At 33.6% G+C, this 19,992-nt stretch overlaps 1 protein-coding gene across 1 annotated transcript in view; it reads left to right on the forward strand.

The window, feature by feature from the left end:
- The window catches only part of LOC114126281 (uncharacterized), a 230,168-nt gene that overhangs the window by 193,787 nt on the left and 16,389 nt on the right, over positions 1–19,992 (forward strand). Inside the window, 1 exon segment of the mRNA XM_050198555.1 lies at positions 9,468–9,526. Coding sequence (XP_050054512.1) covers positions 9,468–9,526 — 59 coding nt within the window.

Genomic DNA, 19,992 nt, shown 5'->3' on the forward strand with positions numbered 1-19,992 from the left:
TTATAGGTATATATTTAAACATTTTTTTACTATTTGTATAATCCCAAAAAATTTCGGTTAGGCTCTAATTAAATATATTGTTCGGTACCTTGGTGAGTTGCGTCAGACATATTTTATGAACGGATTATAAAATATTATTTCTAAAAGCCCACGCAATTATAGATACTACGAGGAGTACTATCAAGAAAAATATATTCGAGTCAACAAGATTCTTATTTAATCGTACCGGTACCAATATTCTGAACAGCAAAATAAACATTATAAATTCAATAAAAAGTTACCAAAATTGTGCAGAATTCATATTGTATGATAAAAATAAAATGTAAAAAAAAATCCATATTCTTTAGTTAGTGCACATCAATTTATGTTTTTATATTTTTTTTCGAACCTATAGCATAAAAAATCTATAAAAGTGAATTTAATTTCTACCTATATCCTGTTTGATTGTTTGACAGATTGTTTGATATTACCCGTATTCGTTTACCATACTATATAAACCTAAAATATTTTTTCAAAGTTTATAATTCGCAATACTAGTTTGTCAGATGCATGATCGTAAAATGAAGCCATTGACTTTTCGACGTAGGAGTACCTGCCAATCACATAAATAACAATCAGGCGCGGTTTAAAAAAAAAACATTTATTAAATTATATTATGAAAAAGAAAAAAACATAACTTGTTTAAACACCGGTGAACAATCCAATTCAATTTTTTTCTGGCTCCACATTCTGTTACGTATAACGCTCTTGACTCGTTGAAGCGCGCGTGACTCTGTGTAAACAGCAGTCGATTATGAGTGTTTTGATCGTTTACGTTACACCAAAAGGGGATCTCTTGCAAAGACAACACGAAGTCACTAAAAGGTGCTTAGCCTAATGGGGAATTAAATAGGTACATAAACAGTTAAACCGACAAAAGTATTTGAAAAAAAAAACCACTCGACTTAATTTTGTTCTGGTAGGATGGCTTTGTTCTTTTTAATGTTCAAAATACAAAAACAAACACGGCGCAAAATGAGCATTTTCAACTCTTTAATCCTGCATGAACATCAAATGACAATATTTTTTTTTTATTTATTTTTTTTTTTTTTTTACGGCGTATACGATAACAATGATGGTCCGTGTCATCGTTACGACTTAGTAAATATTATTGTTATTAAATTATTCTATACAATATTCATCGTATAGACTCGTGACAAATGCAGGCGTCTATGTGAATTATTATATACTTTTTTTTCTTAAAGCAAACCGCACATAAAATCTCGGGAACAATGAGAATAATATGTACAACGATACCGCGATGCGAACGAAATAAAACGCACACAGTTGTCTGGGATATGAGACGGCGAGTGGCGACGGATGCAAATATCTTTAGATGCGTTCAATTTTGCACATCTGGTATTTTAAGTAAAATGCGCGTCTTCCCCAATAGTCGTGGGGGGACGACGAATAAGAGAGACTGAGACAGACAGACAGACAGAGTCTGCCCCGAGATGGTCGTCTCCGCGTATGTGCGCTGGCGAGAAATGGATGTGAGGGGGGGGGGGGATTCTCCCTCTTACTTGACAGCCACGCAAGTTATTATTATTATAAAACGAAATCAAATCTATTCGAACGCGGCCGGCGGTCTCGGGTGAATAAATTAGCGGTTAAGACCGAATAAGTATGGCAAAGCTCTACACCACCTCCCTACCACCACACTTCTTGGTCGTCTCCGTGAGCATATTCTTGCATATACACACACGCCGAGGATTCCTGCGCGGTTGTGTATGAAGTAATTATTACCCCCGCGCAACCCCTCATTCTCGTGCACAAACCCCTGCAACCGTACCGCGACTTCCTACAAGGCGAGAGACGGCGCATACAAATCGGTTGACAGTGCCGCCGTCGTATTATAAAATTTTGAATATGAATGGGCGAGTTTTGCATTTGTAATAAGCCGGGCGCGCGACGCACACGTTACCCCCCCTCCGCACGCCAATCGCCACGCCGTCATCGCTGAATCTGCTGCAGAGCAAAAATATTCCACCCCGCGAGTCAGGTGAATGTCGGTCGGTGTTTGATGGCAAGGGGAAGGGTGGACGATCCCCGATGGAAAATAATATTTCCCGCGCTGATTATGTTATTATAATATATACATATATATATATATACGTCACTATTCTCGGTTATATAACGACCGAGAAATATACTTCACGACAGTCGTGTGTGAAATAATAATAATAATAATCTCGGGGTTTATACGGGTACGTGACTTTGGTGTGTGTGTGTGTGGTGTGTGTGTGTGTGTATTTGTAAAGAAAATAACGAAACGCGTACTGCTGGCGTGATTACCGCAGCTAATCCAAGCGCTATTTATTCTCTCGGAGATTACATCACATCGGATCGATCGCATCGGAAGTCAAGTGCGTGTTAAGTAAACTGCATGATGTGTGCGTATATATATATATATTATATAAACGAGGTGATTAATAAGACAAAAGTCCTGCTTATTATGTGTGTGTATATTATATGTTTATCGTGTGTATATATATGCACGGTAAGTGTCCTGATTAATGTCCACCCCCAGCGCTCCCGCGTGTGTATATAAATGCAAGTGCGATGTGCCCCGCGTGCTCTGGCGTAATGTGTAATAATGCGTTTCGTTGAAATTAATTTCTTGGCTTATACACATTACACACATTAATTTATACACTATTATTTTATATACTGGCAAACTTGAACTAATGTCCCCCTGTAAATCGCATGCGTCGCTACTAGATACCGAGCACTAGACCATCGTCATAAATCGTCGTGTCACGATAGAATAAACCCCTTCGAGAAAACGACAACGAAATTTCGTCAGTAAAATGCAATGTGTATACTATAATGATAATAACATTACATTCGTTCACGTCACGTCGCCATCGTAAAATTTTCTAGTTAAGTATTAAAATTCAACACTACTCGCTCAATGTGTACTATGTAATGAAATATTCCCCGTAGTGAGGTTCAGATATATTTGATTTTCACAAAAATATTTCAATATTTATAATTAAAACCAAGAAGTTCTGTATTTAATACTTGACCAAAGTCACTAAGTTCGCGCATATCATACTACTCGTTGCATGATCGCGGGTCGCTAGATCGGTTCACCTATTGGAAACTAAAATTCGCTGATCTAGGATTTAATCTTAGGATTTAGGAGATATTCCTAGCTATTAACATTTAACAATAATGAAAATATATATACCTACTTACAATAATAGTTATTATAATTTACCACAATTAAATTATATTTTATGTTCAAAAAACCCGGTAGTATCAAACTTTTTTTAAGACGGCCCATGTCTTAGCCATATAAAAGTTTTTTCTTTTTAAGTCATTATTTAATTTTTTACACCAAATTAAATAAACGAAATTGTACTTTATTGTACATTAATATTAACATTTAATTTTAATTTAATTGTATTATATTTTTATTAACTATAATAATAATATTATAGTTAGTAAAAATAATCATAAGATAAAAAAAATTTTCAAAAGCTTTAGGCACACTTAGAGAATGCTCGTGGCAGTTTAAAACCACTGCTGAAAACAGACAGCACATACACCACAAACCGATATAGTATGATATATTCTGCATCAAGTCCCTCCACGATCCGGAGATTTGGTTCGCTCATCAAGGGGGTGAACCATCCGCTGACGAGGTAACGTAGCGGGTCGATGTTATTAAAACGAATACCGTACTATAATATAATGTGTATACAATATACATACACACATACAAACGAACAGACCAAGTTTTTGGCAGGTCTGTAATAAGTATGGGAATGTCGAAATATTTTTCAATTTCCTGGTGACGTCACCAGACGACGACGACGTTCATTAATGCACAATGACACGACAGCGTTTTCTGAAAACACGACTCGTAATGCAAAAAGGGGACTTGACGACGGTGATGTGTGTGGGAAATGAGGTTTTATAATATTGTATCGTATACACCACGCGTACTCTTAAAAACTATAAGTATAATATTTCTCTCGTATAAAAGACCGCGGTTTCGACATTTCAAAGTCATAACCTATACACTCATATTATTATATATTAAATTACAATCATATTTCGTGTCGTTTGCATTTTTTCCCCTTTACTCCGATGAATATTCTAATAATACATTACATCGCGTCTTAACAAAGTCAGTAAAATATTAGAAATTAATTTAACTTGATAACTTTAGATATCTTTGTAGTAATAAATTCTACTAACTCTTTCTAGGAAAAAAATATATTAAATTATTTAAATTGTATGTCAACACTTTTTAACTACATACAGCTTAAAAATAATTTTGTGAAATTATAACGACACATGCGATTCGTATAATATATTTTTGAATTAAAAAAAAAAACGTATTGATTAATCTGTGAGACGATAATGCGGAGGCTTAAATTACCATATTAAATCCTTTTATAAAGTTCGAAACTTTCACCCTTCGACAGGTATTACTGTTCCGTAAAATATATGAAAATATTTTAAAGAAACTCGAATGTTCGTCAAAAGCATATTTCCGTGTGAAAAAAGGGCACGCGGTGATTAATTTTATTCAAATTGGCCTCCATATTTTTGGGCCAGATATGTGTGGAAACGGCCGGAGCGTAAAATCGTATCTCGCAAATAACCGAAAGAAGCGAGTACGTATAATAATAATAATAATAATAATAACAGCGTAATGACGACTACCGTGTATAGTAGTATATATAATTTGTATTCAATCCTTAGGGTCCTGTGTAACAGAACCAGTCATCTGGCAAAGAAAATCTCTTAAAAAGGATTAAATTATTGTCGCGGTATACATGACGGAACTTCTAGATTTGCATAAGGGTGTCAGGTGCGTGCGAATCTGACGTGTTCCCCTTAGACGGTTCTTTTTTTTTCTCGTCGTCGTTGTAGTCTTTACCTCTACGGCGCCCCAATATAATATATAAGCACGTATAAATATTTTCGCAGCAACGTAATCAATTCACATGAGATTACGTGGTAATTCGATATCGGCATATGTATTTGCGTTTTTCCAATTTTCTGAGACGAATAACCGAAATTGTCAAAAACACAAATCCGAAAACTTCGAATTGCTGCATATTATAAAAAACGGTTTTCCACCAATGCAAGTATACAATAGTCGTTATAAGAACTATAAACATATAGATATCATTATTGTTTAGTTAAATGATTGATATCATTGGATCGATGTTATGAGTTTCGAACTTTTACAAGTATTTTAACATATATAAGAATGATATCAAGCATTCAAACCTAATATAAAGATACAAATTTACACTAATATATTATACTTAGGTAATACCTCAAATAGGTTGCAGTATAGAATATTCAATTTTTAAATATCTAAATTAATAATTATAGGTTGAAGTAATAAAATTAATCCCGTGGATAGAATTAAAGTGATTATTCAAAATTAAATTAACAAAATACATATTTGCAATTTCAATTATTTTTATCTTACACGGTTTTTACGAACTTATTTATCATTTTTATAACTGCAAGTCAGATCTACCCAGATACACTATAATTATACCTACTTGTAATACATAAAATGCATTAAATCACATTATAATATCTTTTATTTTACAATTTGTATAATATTACAATAAAAATGCATAATTTAAGTAATTTGCATAACATATTATATATATATTATTTTCTCGATCGAAGACTAAGAATATTCATTAAAACACATAATAATATATAAATGAGATATAAACACAATGTATAATGTAGGTACTGGATTTTATGTGCGTTTTGATTTATCAAAATAAAAAAAGTTATAGTTTCAGTCTCACAGATATACATTCACACTAACAATGTTCAACTTATTTTTTTAAGATTCCTATATTAATTTTTTTTAGCTATAGCAACTGTACTTATTTTTGTTATCTTAAAAGTTAAATACCTGTGTAGATATGTTGTACAATATTATGTATTTTATACTCATTTGTTTGAAGTCAGTCGTCATTAATTATTATATTACGATAAATTACTAATAGTTAAACATTAAAAATAATAAAAAAAACCACTCACAAAATCCTAAGAACACTGCGGATTTTCGATTCCACAATATTTTCTATAGGTATTAATGCAAATAATACTGGTCCTCTTTTCCGTTCAGTTTTATTGTTCTAACTATACAACTATTATATATCATATACGTGTTATTTGTTACATATTACGCATACAGTATACCATGGCTAAATATATATAGTTTATTTAGCCATGCAGTGTACGTAATACATAGGTACATAGTCACTAGCAATCGCAGAATATTTAATTAATTCGCTTTCAAGGAAAACGTTCATCGTGATCATGACGATCAACGGTGAATGCTATATAATATTATGTACGCTTTGAAACCTATATTTTGTCGGCTATTCGGGCACATTATATAGGAAGTCACGAGATGGATGAGAAATGACACGCGGACCGCGAAGGAAGCGGCGGCACGGCGGTTTACACGGTCGGTTAACGGTGTAACCACTGCGCGGGCCGGAAAACAGTTGGTCATTAAAGACGGGACGCCCTGCAAAGACGTATCGGTCCCATTAGATCGTCCCGTCGGGGGCGAGGGAGAAGTTTTGAAAAGCGGAATTCACTTAGGCGGCACGGTGGTGTCGGATAGGGAAAATGATGTATCGGTGACGGTGGACTACGGCAGTGGTGGCGGACACTGTGCAGTTGGGTCACGTGGAAAACCGTCGATTCTTCATGCCAGCCGACCATCCATCAATTTCCAAAACCACACCACTTCTCCTCCCCCTCCCACCACGACACCATCACTCAGTGAATTCGTTGTGTCCCTAGTTACCAGATGTCGAATTTCGAAACGAATAGAAAAAAATCGCATATAGATGTCGATTGTACACGTACATATAACATAATATTATTTAGACGTGTACTTGACTGTATATATAGTACATAAACCAAAATTTGGTTTATGTATAAACACTGCTTTTTTAACACCGTGTGTACAACAATACCACGCGTTATACTTACAGACGACTTTCGTTTTGAATAGGTGTAAATATGGTTAATCTGGGAGGGGGGGTGGAGTAGAAACATTAATTAAAACACGAATTAATACGTATGAGTGGATGCTAAGATCACCGTACCTTATCCTATCCCCTATCAAAATATTACAAAATTTAAAGCCACATATAATTCAATATATTTTTATATGATAAAGTTTATTAATATTTATAGCTAATACTATTTATAATTTTATATAATATTATAATATAATACAATATAATATTATACGATTCTATACTATAATATTAATGTATAATATACCATTATACTGGGCTAACTATTATAATATTATATTATACCTCACATACATTACAACTTATTATATTATGTCAAAACATTATAATATATTGCAGCGATGACGTTTACCCCGCAAGGCATTTTGATTTACGTCATGCCTCTATAATAATAATAATATAACTATCGGAAACACGCACTGACATTGCCGAAGACGATTTTCTTGTTTCCAAATTATTATTAAAGTCATTATTATTGTTATTATTATTATACGTATCTGGTTTTATGGCAACGCGTATAAAAATCATCAAGAAAGTCCGAAACGTCCTGATTGAGTTTAAAGACCCACGTACCGCCCTCGTTGGACCACACAGTCGTAAAGATCGGTTAATACGGCGATGGTTCGCCGCACTCCAGGTCCTTATATACTGCACTACAGAAAGAAGTCTGGGGCCGAATCCTATACACTCGCTTCCTGTACCGACACGTTTTAAAGTGCTGTTTACCGGCGGACAATGGCCGTGTATAATATGGTCTCGGACTTCAGGTCCCGCCGGGATCGTTAGACCGGGCCACAGATTATTTGTTTTTCTACCTCCACCGAATACGCCCACATAATCACGTTAACATCCCGTTATGTACGATCCCGTGTGTATATACACACAAATATATATATATAAATGTTTGTGGGTGTGTGGGTATGTGTATGTGCCGAACAGTAGTATCTTCTCGTTTACCACCACACCGCTCTGTTACAGATGGTGAAATATACACCCGGGCACCCTCTTACGTATTATTATTTCTTGCTATTTCACTGCAAATACCAACCCGATTCCCGGTCGTCGTTGTCGCCGCGTATCTCGACAAGAAAAACGAAAAAACTTTAGACCACGTCGCAATGTATACGCATATTATACAATCGCCGCCGTCATAGATTTAGATAAAACATCGTATATATGTACGCTTTATTTTATAAAATGTATTTTTCCACTGCTGTCTTTCGTATCATCTTTTGTAGAAAAAAAATATTGACGGTTTTTAACAAAAAAAAAAAATAGGAGCATACCTATATATATATTATGTGTGCGTGTGTGTGTTAGTATGGAGTTCCCACATGTGGTATCCGAGATTGTAAAACTTTAAGTTTTACAACATCGTATCCGGTACAAGGGGATAACGACATCCTTCAGTCGCCAACACAACTGCACATCATTTTTAACCCGAATTAAAAAAAAAAAATGTGAAAAATTAGTCACGTCCGGACTTTGAATCGTACAAGCTTTGTCTCCTTTTTGTTGTTCACCCCGTAGACTCCGACTGACTGACATTCCGCAGTTTTTTTTTGCCTCACTTTAATTTTTTTTTTTTTTTTAATCACCATCTGTATACGAGAGAAAATACCACAAAAACGATCCCTTTATTATTTTTTTAAATGCTTGTCGTGTGGTAAACAATATGCTAGTTTTGTCTGACCGTACAAAAGCATAAATTGTCAAATGTGTTTTTTTCACCCTACTTCTAATATTCCTTTACACAGGCAACGCATATCTTTTTCATCTGAAATTCCAAAATTTCTGGACGATGACAAGTTTTTAGTTTATACAAACTTAAATAAACAGTTAAAAAATTTCATTTTCAGTGATGGAAAAATTTAGCAGGTACATTACAGAACACGACGAATATTTATAAAAATATGAATTAACTCATAGAAAAAACAAAAATACTACAAATTTTGTTAATACCATTTATTATTATGTTATGTGACAGATGTACCAAATTGTCTCAATCTATTTGAAAAAAATGTACACGATTAGCAATCGCTATTATTTATAAACAAAATAATCGTGTAATCCGCTTAGTTGGTTCAAACTGTTTAGATTTAACGAAAACTAATATTATATGCGATCACGAGATCGCGGTTGGAAATTGTTTTCTGTCATTCATGTTTAGACGGAAGAGTTAAACGTTAAACCATTCACAGTTTGACGGACGGAATGGCCCCTCTATAGTATAGAGTCTATACATATAATATAGTTTACTAAAATATCATCAATCACCCTGGACGTTCAACCAGATCTTGATTACAAATTTAAAACTTAAAAGTCATTAACTGTTTTGGTAAAAATATTCACAGTTTTCCTTTTTTTTTTCAGGAAGAAAAACTCTCAACTAATGGCGTGGGGTATGCGGCCCATCAGGTCGATGGACAAATGTAAGTATAGTATTTTTATATTGTTTTTTTTTTTTAACGTGTTTTTGTTTCGTACTTTCAAGGGGAAAATTATTGGGAAAATTCGTCGCGAGATTTACGGGCTCCTTTAAGCCTCTGGTACTTTTTCGCTCGTATTTTTATTTCATTTTTTCGCCTTACAGACCCGGTCCTGGAGGTTAGCATCGATTTTTTTTAATCATAATTCTACACGGAAGCCGATTAAGCACACGTGTTGCCCAGTGCAATAGGGTGGGTGGTAAATGACGGGCCTTGGGGCTCCTTGGAGACACATAAGACATCGGGATAAAGGGAACTTAAAAAAAAACGAGACAACCGGTGGGGGACATTAATAAACTTTACGGCACTTTTAGACTCAGTCCCAAGCTTTATTACCGCAAGTAAAAAAAAAAAAACATCTACAACAATCTTTTTTATTTGTTCTTGTCCGTAATTTTTTACTTTTAGTTTTTTGTTTATGTTTTTTTCCACATAATTGTATTATCTACCTAGGTTATTGCCTTATATGTAAGTATAATTTATCTAATATTAATGTTATATAGGTATAGTCAATTAAAGGTGAGGGTGTGGATTGTCACTGACATTATATAATAAACCTGTATGAGTATTCGGATAATTGTAAAAAAAGCAGGTGCATAAATGTTTTCGGTAGTTATTTGACCATCGTTCTATTTTCGTAGCTAAAATAAAAAAATAACCACTCCGGAGGGGGTGAGAGAGTATAAACTCTAATGCTGTCGAGATGATAAGGAAAACACGAGGGACAGCCGGCTGGCCCTAAACAAATTTATGGCCTTCTGGACCGTTGGAATTATTTCGTCTGGAGGGAAGAATCTTGTATTACATTATTATTATTGCGTTCTGCTGCCTTGTCCGTAAATCTGACCGCAAAACGCATTTCCACAGCTGTAACCACAATAATCATCTCATCTCGGGTAGGCTTTCCCCCTTTCTATCTATTGTTATTATTTTTTTTTTTACTCGGTATAAAAAAAATATAAATAAACGGAGAACGTACAATTATGGAGCTGATAACGTCAGAAAGCTGGGAAATACATCAAAAACCCTATAAATCCGTTACGTCTGTATTTATATCGAGTATCTTTTATTTTTACATCGGCAATAAATTGGAAAACTGACCGCACCTCTATATATGTGTAGTAAAGTTTTTAATACACTCCTCGAAGTATTGTTATACGACTCTGAACACTATAACACATTAAGTTAATAATATACTAAATAGAATGTATAATATACGTAAAAACACTGCGGAACCTTATTTTTTTTTAAATGTATGAAAGATGAACAAAACCAATTTTATTTCTCCCTTCACCCTTTATCAGCCGTACAACGCTTATATTAAGGATCCAATTATTATCAACGTTAATCAAGTAAATTTATGTTCTGATGATTTTATCTTAAAATATTTGCATAACTATAATAGGTACTATATTTTGATGGTTATTATATATATATGCGGATTAAAATGTAATAATATACTTAGCGTTTTACTCACTCGACATGTAAATTAAAATGAATATAGGAATCTCATTATATATTATATAAAGTCTATTGCATGAAACTTGTACGCACTGTTCAAGAGCTGTGTAATAGAACTTAGATCATAAACTTAGACACGCCAACGGAAATTCTAATTCATAACCCTCTTCTCATTTACAATTCAATTACTTGAGTACATAAGTAAAACATATATAAACGCATAGTATAATAATACTAATAATAATAATAATACCTAATGCCATAATGGTAATTTGTACAAACTTATAAGAGTTATAATAATTTTTAGATAATATGATATATTTTCTCGTAGTATAAATTTTAAATACGAATACGTATTAATGTAATATTATATTTTATTTTGAATTTTGAGGTAAAATTGGATTAACATTTATAAAATATAATATACTCAGGGGTTATGTTCAGAATTGTATTGTAAATAATATGTCCCGCTAGTGACGCGTCCAGTATTAATGGAGGTGTTGTGTCAATGTAGAGGTCAACAGGACAAAAAAAAATGTCATTATGCCGAGTTTTTTTTACAATGCACATATACACCATTCATATTATTCTCAGACCGTGAAGTATTCATTACGCTCAGGCATCCTTTTACATTTTTCATTATTGTGTTGCGATTTTTTTTTTTTAATGAAAAACAACGTCCGACGACCCGTCTTGCCAAATTATTATATTAAAAAATAATCATAAAAAAAATCGTGAAATTAGGGGTTGTGACTTGGCGCCCCGTGTTTTAACCATCATCCCTCACGTCCCCAAAGTTATTTATATTTTTCGACGGACAAACGGGCGCCACGAGAAAGAAAAAGGATTGGACGTAAAGGGGTGTGCTGTAGGGATAAAAAAAAATAATGTTATAGACACGAGGAGAGGTGTGAGTGAGCTAGGGGAAAAAAATAAAAAACAACGACAACAACGACGACATCGACCGCAGAGGCTAAAAATTAATGCGTTAATTACTGTTGGAAAACAAAATTGGAATACCGTGTTGGGAGTGTGTCCCGACCAATTCCCCTGTAGGAAAGGTACAGGTTTCCAGGATAGGGTTAGCGAAAAAGACTATAGTAGGACGATGCATATATGTAATATATTATACGTGATGTATATGCACATACGATAAATGATTTCGGATATATTTCGTTCTCATAAATTACCGTTTTTCCCGCATTGACCGTATTATTATTAATGGATTGCACGCCACTAGAGTTTCAAAATATGGAGAGGATTTTCTCTTTTTTTTTTTAAAGTTTCATATTCATATAGCTGTTGTAAAAAAATGTCATCTACCTAAATACACAGACGAATTAGTACACAAACAAATCGATAGTTTTTTTACTGGGTTTCTTCATTGGGATACTTTACAAGCCGCAGCATAAAGCGTTTTAAAAATGATATTATTCAAAGCGAGATTTCTAGTTATTTTCTTATTTCTTATGGTAACGAAATAATGCCGACCACCCTCTGTCTTTTTATGTTTCCTGTATTATTTTATTTAAATTATAATTTTTCTTTTCCTCTCATCAAAGTGGCTATTTCAGAAACGGCTATCTCGGCGAGTGTTAAAAAAATGAGTTTCATTACCTGCGTATGATTGCAACGTGAGGGTGGGTTGCCAGTGTCTGAATTTTAGGGTGAAGAATAAGGTATATGCGAACAAAATAAAGAGAGTGAGAGTGAGAGAGTTAAATAAAGAATATGAAAAAGAGAAACATCCGTTTCCCTCAGGTTCTTCGTCGCAATAACAATAAAAAATAAAAAGAAGAAAAAACGAATAATATTCATCCAGAGGTAAAAACCGGCACTGGCGGCCCTTTGCGTTTCGGATTAAGAACGAAAATTAAAAGTTTAATTCAGCTTTATAGAAAGAAATGTAATGAAAAGGCAAGCGAAAACGGCGGGGAGAATGAAAAGCTATTTTTACGGGGGTAGTACGTGAATTGGCGAGCTTGTATCGTTATTCGACCAACTAATCTAGTAGTACTTCAAACGAATTCCTCTTTTTTTTTACCAAACAAGTTTTTTTTTTTTATGACTTTGACAAACAATCTACCTGCTGCTACCTTTTATTATTACTATTTAAAACGGCGCGTTTTTGTAAAAATAAAATATTTTTATTAAAAAAAGCCAGTTTCGCTATATGCATACTCGCGTGTTATGTCAAATGAATTTTAAACATAACAAATTGCTTTGTATGGTATTTGGTTTAATTTTTTTTTCTTTATGATATTTTACATCATATTATTTTTAAAATAATATTTATGTCATGACAAAATTGTAATTAAATTAAACAAAAAAACCAACCCCGAACATAATAATATATTTATATATTATACGCGCGCTTTATTGCGCTCAACTCTCACAACTACTAAAACGGAATTCGACTGTTACGACATATTAAAAACAGTATTACTGTGTGCGCGTTTGTAGTTTTTACCATTATAATATTATGATAGGCGCGATCTGACATCGTATTATTTTTAATATTATTATAGTCCATAGTCACATGCGGTCTCAATAGAAAATTTAATATAGCGATCCAACCGGCCGAACAAACGCCAAGCACACTTATCACGGTATTTTCAAGTATTTCGATCATACGCAACGTAAATCTGGTGCATATATTATGTCTTATCATGCCTCATGTATAGGTACATTATAAAGAACAATAAAAAACCGAGTTTGGCAGAAGTGTACGGATGCGATAAATGCCGAGAATTTATCTTTTTTTTGTCCGCCGGAGAGTCTTAAAGACATTCGATAACCGAGACGCGGTTTTAGTCTCGACGCGAGTCTTACTCGTCGCCAAGTCCGTGACCTATAACATACAGATAAAATATTATATAAGCCACTATATTGCCGGCCCTACGATGCCGTCGTCCGGTCTATAGGAGATACGCTCGCACTATTATCCGGGGAGGCCATCGGCTGCGCTGTCCAGACAAACTTCGGACCGGAAAGTTTATCGGTCCCTCCACCTCCTGCCGCACAAACATCGCAATACTGTCCACGTTTTATACTATATATATATACGTTGCAGTAATAATATATATAATATGTGCTCTATCGTATAACCGTTTCGAATGGTCGCGGTGAATCCGCGATCGGATCGAATCGAAAACTCAAGTGAACCCGCAGAGAGAAGGAGAACGCGTAGGGCAAAACTAATAAAGCACTATTCTGCTATGCCTCCCCCCCTGCCACCGCTGGTTCTTTCGCATATATATATATGTATACGCACGAGTTTGTCCGATCGACCCTAACGCCACCGATACAATCGCGAACACATAAATCCTTCATACACCTGAAGCAAAATAACTTTATGTGACCCCATACGTACGACAGGCTGTGCGACTCACGCGATATGTATAATATGTATATATATACGGCCGGTGGATGTTAAGTCGCGCGCTGTTTTCGTGTAAAGGGCGGTTGGAGGAGAGAGCGAGAGAGGAGTCTGCGTGTCCAAATCCCAAATCGAGATTAAACCGTCGTCGTCGTCGTCGGTGAGTTTTCTTTGTGCTTATATATACATATTATATATTGCCGAGCGGCCACGAAGAGGTTTATAAATCAAGACACCATATCGGGCTGTAGTATTGGGGTGAAACTCCGCCACCATCCCCTTGTTAAAAGGTCGGCGGAGGTAGAAACGGCGCGCGAGTTCTTTCCACTGCCAACGACGACGACGACGGCGTAGCGCAGCAGTGGCCACCACCTCGGTGGTCGTAAATCAGAGTCCCGCACACTGTTGGGGACTATATACTCGTATATAAGACGCCGCCGGTAGATTAAGTTTGAACCTTCCTCCCTGCTGCAGAACGATTTTTTTTTTTTTATTCAAAGACGTTTTATTCAGAATAGAAGAAAAAACCATCTGATTCGGACGATTTCTATACTCCACCGACGGACTAGCGAATAAAAACGGTCTTCCGTTCTTACTTATTTTTTATTTCACCCGACAAACAGTTGATTGCATTTCTGGTTCCATACCGGTGGCAGCGGTGGCCGAACCTTCGATTTTTATCAAACCTTTAAACTGGTCAATATCATTGCGTCTGAAGTCGTACTACATGTTTTTTGATCTGTTTATTCTGAATGTAGTATGAAATGGCTGGCTGTTTAATTTACACGAATAATTAAAAACAGGAAAAAATGTATTCGTATTAATTATTAGTAGTGAATAAACGCATTATTGATTAGTGTTAATACGAATTTTATTTTTGTTTCTATTACTTAAAAAATTATTACATGAATACTACCGGAAACAATACCACAAATCATAAGTATAAATTTCATTAGCAGTTAGTAGTTGAACGTTGAAGAAAAAGCGTTCGATTTTTTATTATTTTATTACTATCATTATTCGAACCGTCCGTCCCCAAACCACCGTTAAATTCGATAAAAAAAATATTATTCCAGTACGCACGTCGACTACCGTAAAAACGACTGTGGAAACGATAATAATAGTAATAATAACAATAACAGTAATAATATTATTTGAGCTCTACTGTATATTATATAGTAGTGATTGCTCAACTACGGAGGGTTAACGTACTTAACAGCCCTACGGGTGACCACGGCCTGTTTTTATCTTCACTGATATATAATAACGACGTTACAATGATGATATCAGGCGGCACACTTTCGGACGGTCGGATCCCTCTTCATCCCTTATAGGAGCTAAAAACCAAGAGTGGTACGGAGAGACGGTAATGCCAGCTATCGTGCGCCCGTTGCGTCCGAGCATGTCCCGACTTGTTGCACAGTCGTCACGTTTTTATGTAGGTATTAAAGAATAAAAAGAAAGAACATAAAAAATAAACCAAATTCTCCGACCACCTAAACTATGTTTGTACGTGTATATAAAGTAAATCTGTTTTGGATTAGGGTTATAGGTTCTCAGTGATTTTTTTTTTTTTTGATTTCGGTACGTACATCTAAAATTACTATCACGTCAGATACTTAATATTTAAAAACTAACACAAACAACGTGCCATAAAACTATTTCAATTAATATAATAAAATTAATACTGTCCAGTTGGTAGTTGGTACGTTCTATCATATACTCAAGTGCGGAAAGATGTGTTGAACTATCCACCAAACACCTCCATTCGTAAGCTTTGAAACATCAACAGAGTGTATAACCAAACGTCGTTTGTAATTCTATTCAAATTCGGCAATATTTTTCCAAATTTCAATCGCCGCTAAACGTAATAATTATAATATATTTTATGTGAATCGTTAAGGTTCTGGGGTTCACGTATCTACATGTACGTGTTTGTCAGTTGTACAATATATATATTTTTTTTTACCACAGGAAGTATATGAGCGATAAGTCGTTGTCATGACTTTGGAATTAAAACGTCATGACGGTAATACGTTAATAATAGGATACAAAATGCCGTTCTAGGGGTGGGTATTATGGAGGGAGGACCATTTCGAATGATCATTGCCGCCGCGTCAGTTAATGTAGTGTTGACATGCACTCGGCAGCGGGCTGTGCACCACACCTATACATATATATATATAGTTAAACGTCGTGTCGCGCGGCAAACCGTACCGGCGGCGGCGTGTTCACTAGCGTGACACTACATCATCGGTGAGGTATCTGTGTATAATAGATATGTACATAAATGTCGTGTGTGCATTTAAATTGTATTATTATTATATTATTGCTCTATGATAAATATATATATAATGTTAGGACTGTGCGATAACAATAAAAAAATATTAAACCGTTTTTCTTACGATCTAAATAACGAAAAAAAGACATTATGAAACGAAAATTACCGGTTGAAGTGAATAGTCAACGACAGAAAAAGACCCATCGACGAAACGCAATTCTATAGTGACGGCATTTGGGAAGCTCTCCCGTTTCGAGTGCACCTCGCAGCCGGTAGGTAGTAATTACGCCGCCTAGAAATCGTAATAATAATATTTAATATTTTAATTGATCGTTTTCGTAATTGCTTGTCGTTTCGTTTGAAATCTAAACCAACGTCGGTAATATACGCATATATATATTCTGCAGTTACAAATAACACTACCTCCAAACTTATCTTACTGTATCGATGTATGAAACGAATATCAATTCGAAATGTAGAACTCGAAACAAAATATCAGACAGAAAATCACCAAAACTGAAAAATATGTATAATATACATTGTAGGTATATTATAATATATATACGTATCTGTAAAATGTAATTTATCTTAGCTTATAATTACTTATAATTTTTGACCTAATAAATAATTAATAACTGGTTTTAAATTTAATTCGATACATCGAAATTAAAAACTTTCTATTTCTGAAAATTAAAATATTTTAAATGTATATACGCCATTCGAAAAATAGTAATAATACAAAACAGTAGCTATAAAATATAAAGATTAAAAAGAAATTATGAATTTTCATATATTTAAAAATTCTTATCTAACAAAATTAAAAAAATATTTTTCATAATTGAGTATTTTATATTAAAAAAAAAAACTAAATATAAATGTTCATAATTTAAATATTAGAAACTTTTAAACGTTTTTATTCATAAAAAAATAAACTGTAAGTAAGTCAATATAATATTTTTTTATTTATTTTATCGTTCTATAAATATTTTTGCTAGTATTTTATTAGAATTATTCGAAATTAACAACAAATAATAAAAAAATTTCATCACATTTTGGTATAATATTATTATATTGTAATCACTAATACAAGCAATAACCAATCTCACGAAAGGTTTTGGATCTCATAAACATTTTATAATATAAATATAAGTAGATCGATATATTATTATGATGATAATAATACGTATAAAATTATGTACATACATTATTATTACCAATTTATTTTTTTTCAATCGCTTTGGGTAAAGTCGATTGTTATTATTTATTTTTTTATTTTTTATTTAACAAAAATTAATAATTTATCATAAGGTAGGAGGAGGGGGTGAAACGTTCAGAGATTTGAAAAACTTTTTACCAATGGGGTTCGCTCGTACTCGTAATGCGATAGCCATAAAAAATTAATTTTTTTTTTTTATTCATCATTAGACCGTGTTATATTATTATACGGTCCGGAAAAAAGATCGCTCACGGTTATACACGCAGAGCGAGGACCGACCAACACGGGACATACTCGATCCGTGGCAAAAGCACGACTGAATATAAGCCCTGCTTTCGTATCCCCCTCCGAAAAGCGCGGTGCAGCGGAACGCGTTTTTCGTGTATAATACAGTATTATACGTCCCTGGCCCACAATAATCATAATAATAACGACACGACAGTGGTGGTGGGAACACACGCGAGACCTGCTGCAGCAAGACCGATTTGTCAGCATTATCGAAACGACTCCGGGACCACGTATATAATAATTATATATACATATATATATGATACACGGTTATGTTTATCGTTATCGTGTGCGAATAATTATTATTTGCATCTGCAATACCCTCGATTCAGTCTCAAAATTATCCACGAAAACAAATATATGTGTATAATAAATACATATTATACGTATATTGGCTGAATTTATTTATTTATACATATATATATATATATATGAAGGTTGAACCCAATTCAAAATATTTAAAACTAAACAAACATACCTACCAAGATCTATCAAACTCAAAAATGTCTAAAAAGTAACAATAATCACTAGAAAAATAGTAAGACAATTTCCATTGAAAATGTATAGGTAGGTAGTAATTGTAATGTTAACAACATATTTTATAATAGTAATAAATAAAACGAGGAATGATAAGTTCTCGTATGCCAGCTTTGTAATCCTGTGCAAAGTATTGTTTTTTAAATAACATGTAGTACAAATGGAAATAGATAAATAATAAAAACAGCGAAAGTCCTGAGAAGGTACAAGAAAATTAATACTACCGAATAATACTGGAACATCTATATCGGATAATAAAAAACAAATTACCCATTATTAATTCTTTAAAGTATACCTTTAAAAAATGACTTGCACGATAAAAACCCAAACATTTTTTGACCATCGAGACACATGTTATAAATTATAACAATATAGTAACACTGATTTTGGTATATTAATATAGCATTTATAATACCTGTGATTTAAGTATACTAGTATTTATAATCAATGATAATTTGTATTTGTTTTATAGCACGAAATTATACACATAATTTTTCCTGGCAAAATACCAAATGAACGCAAAGGAACTAAAAATTTATTTTTTTTCTTTTTTCAATATTATTATTATTATCTTTTGGTAGTTAACTATCATTCGTTTTATTATATTATAAAAACTATAATTTTCAATTTAGTTTATACGACTATCGTTAGTCAATACTCAATAGTTCCATGTACCTACATAATTTTATAGATTTTTCATTATTTTATCAGATGATTTGTTCACCACTTTAATTTTATGGATTTTTTTGTTATAAGTCTTATAATATACATATTATATTTTAGTTTTATTATTGTGAAAGTTTTTATAACATAGAAATACTTTAATATAATAATATATTTTAACAAAATTTGTTAAGATTATTTTTAGATTATTTAATAATCTATTTATTCTATGATAACATAGAACTTAATTATCTTTCATCTTTCTTATCGAAATTTTAAATACATATTTACTACTTATAGAAATAATCTGTATTATTTAAACGTATCTACAATACATATAATAACACGCGCGCAGCTATACCGGCCGCTTAAACGGCCATTATTTGATTTCTGTGTACAATATCTCACAAACAAACCCTTTTTTGCACATTGTCTGATAATAATTTCATATCTTACTATATATATAAGTACACTTTCTTATTACTACACCCTCCGAGTATACTACCCCGCAATCGCCATTCGCCGCCGTTAGGCCTATATCGAATGTATCACCGCGATATTATTAAGTATAGCTATACACTTTT

Source organism: Aphis gossypii, chromosome 1 (assembly GCF_020184175.1).
Source record: "Aphis gossypii isolate Hap1 chromosome 1, ASM2018417v2, whole genome shotgun sequence".
NCBI classification, from domain to species: Eukaryota; Metazoa; Arthropoda; class Insecta; order Hemiptera; family Aphididae; genus Aphis; species Aphis gossypii.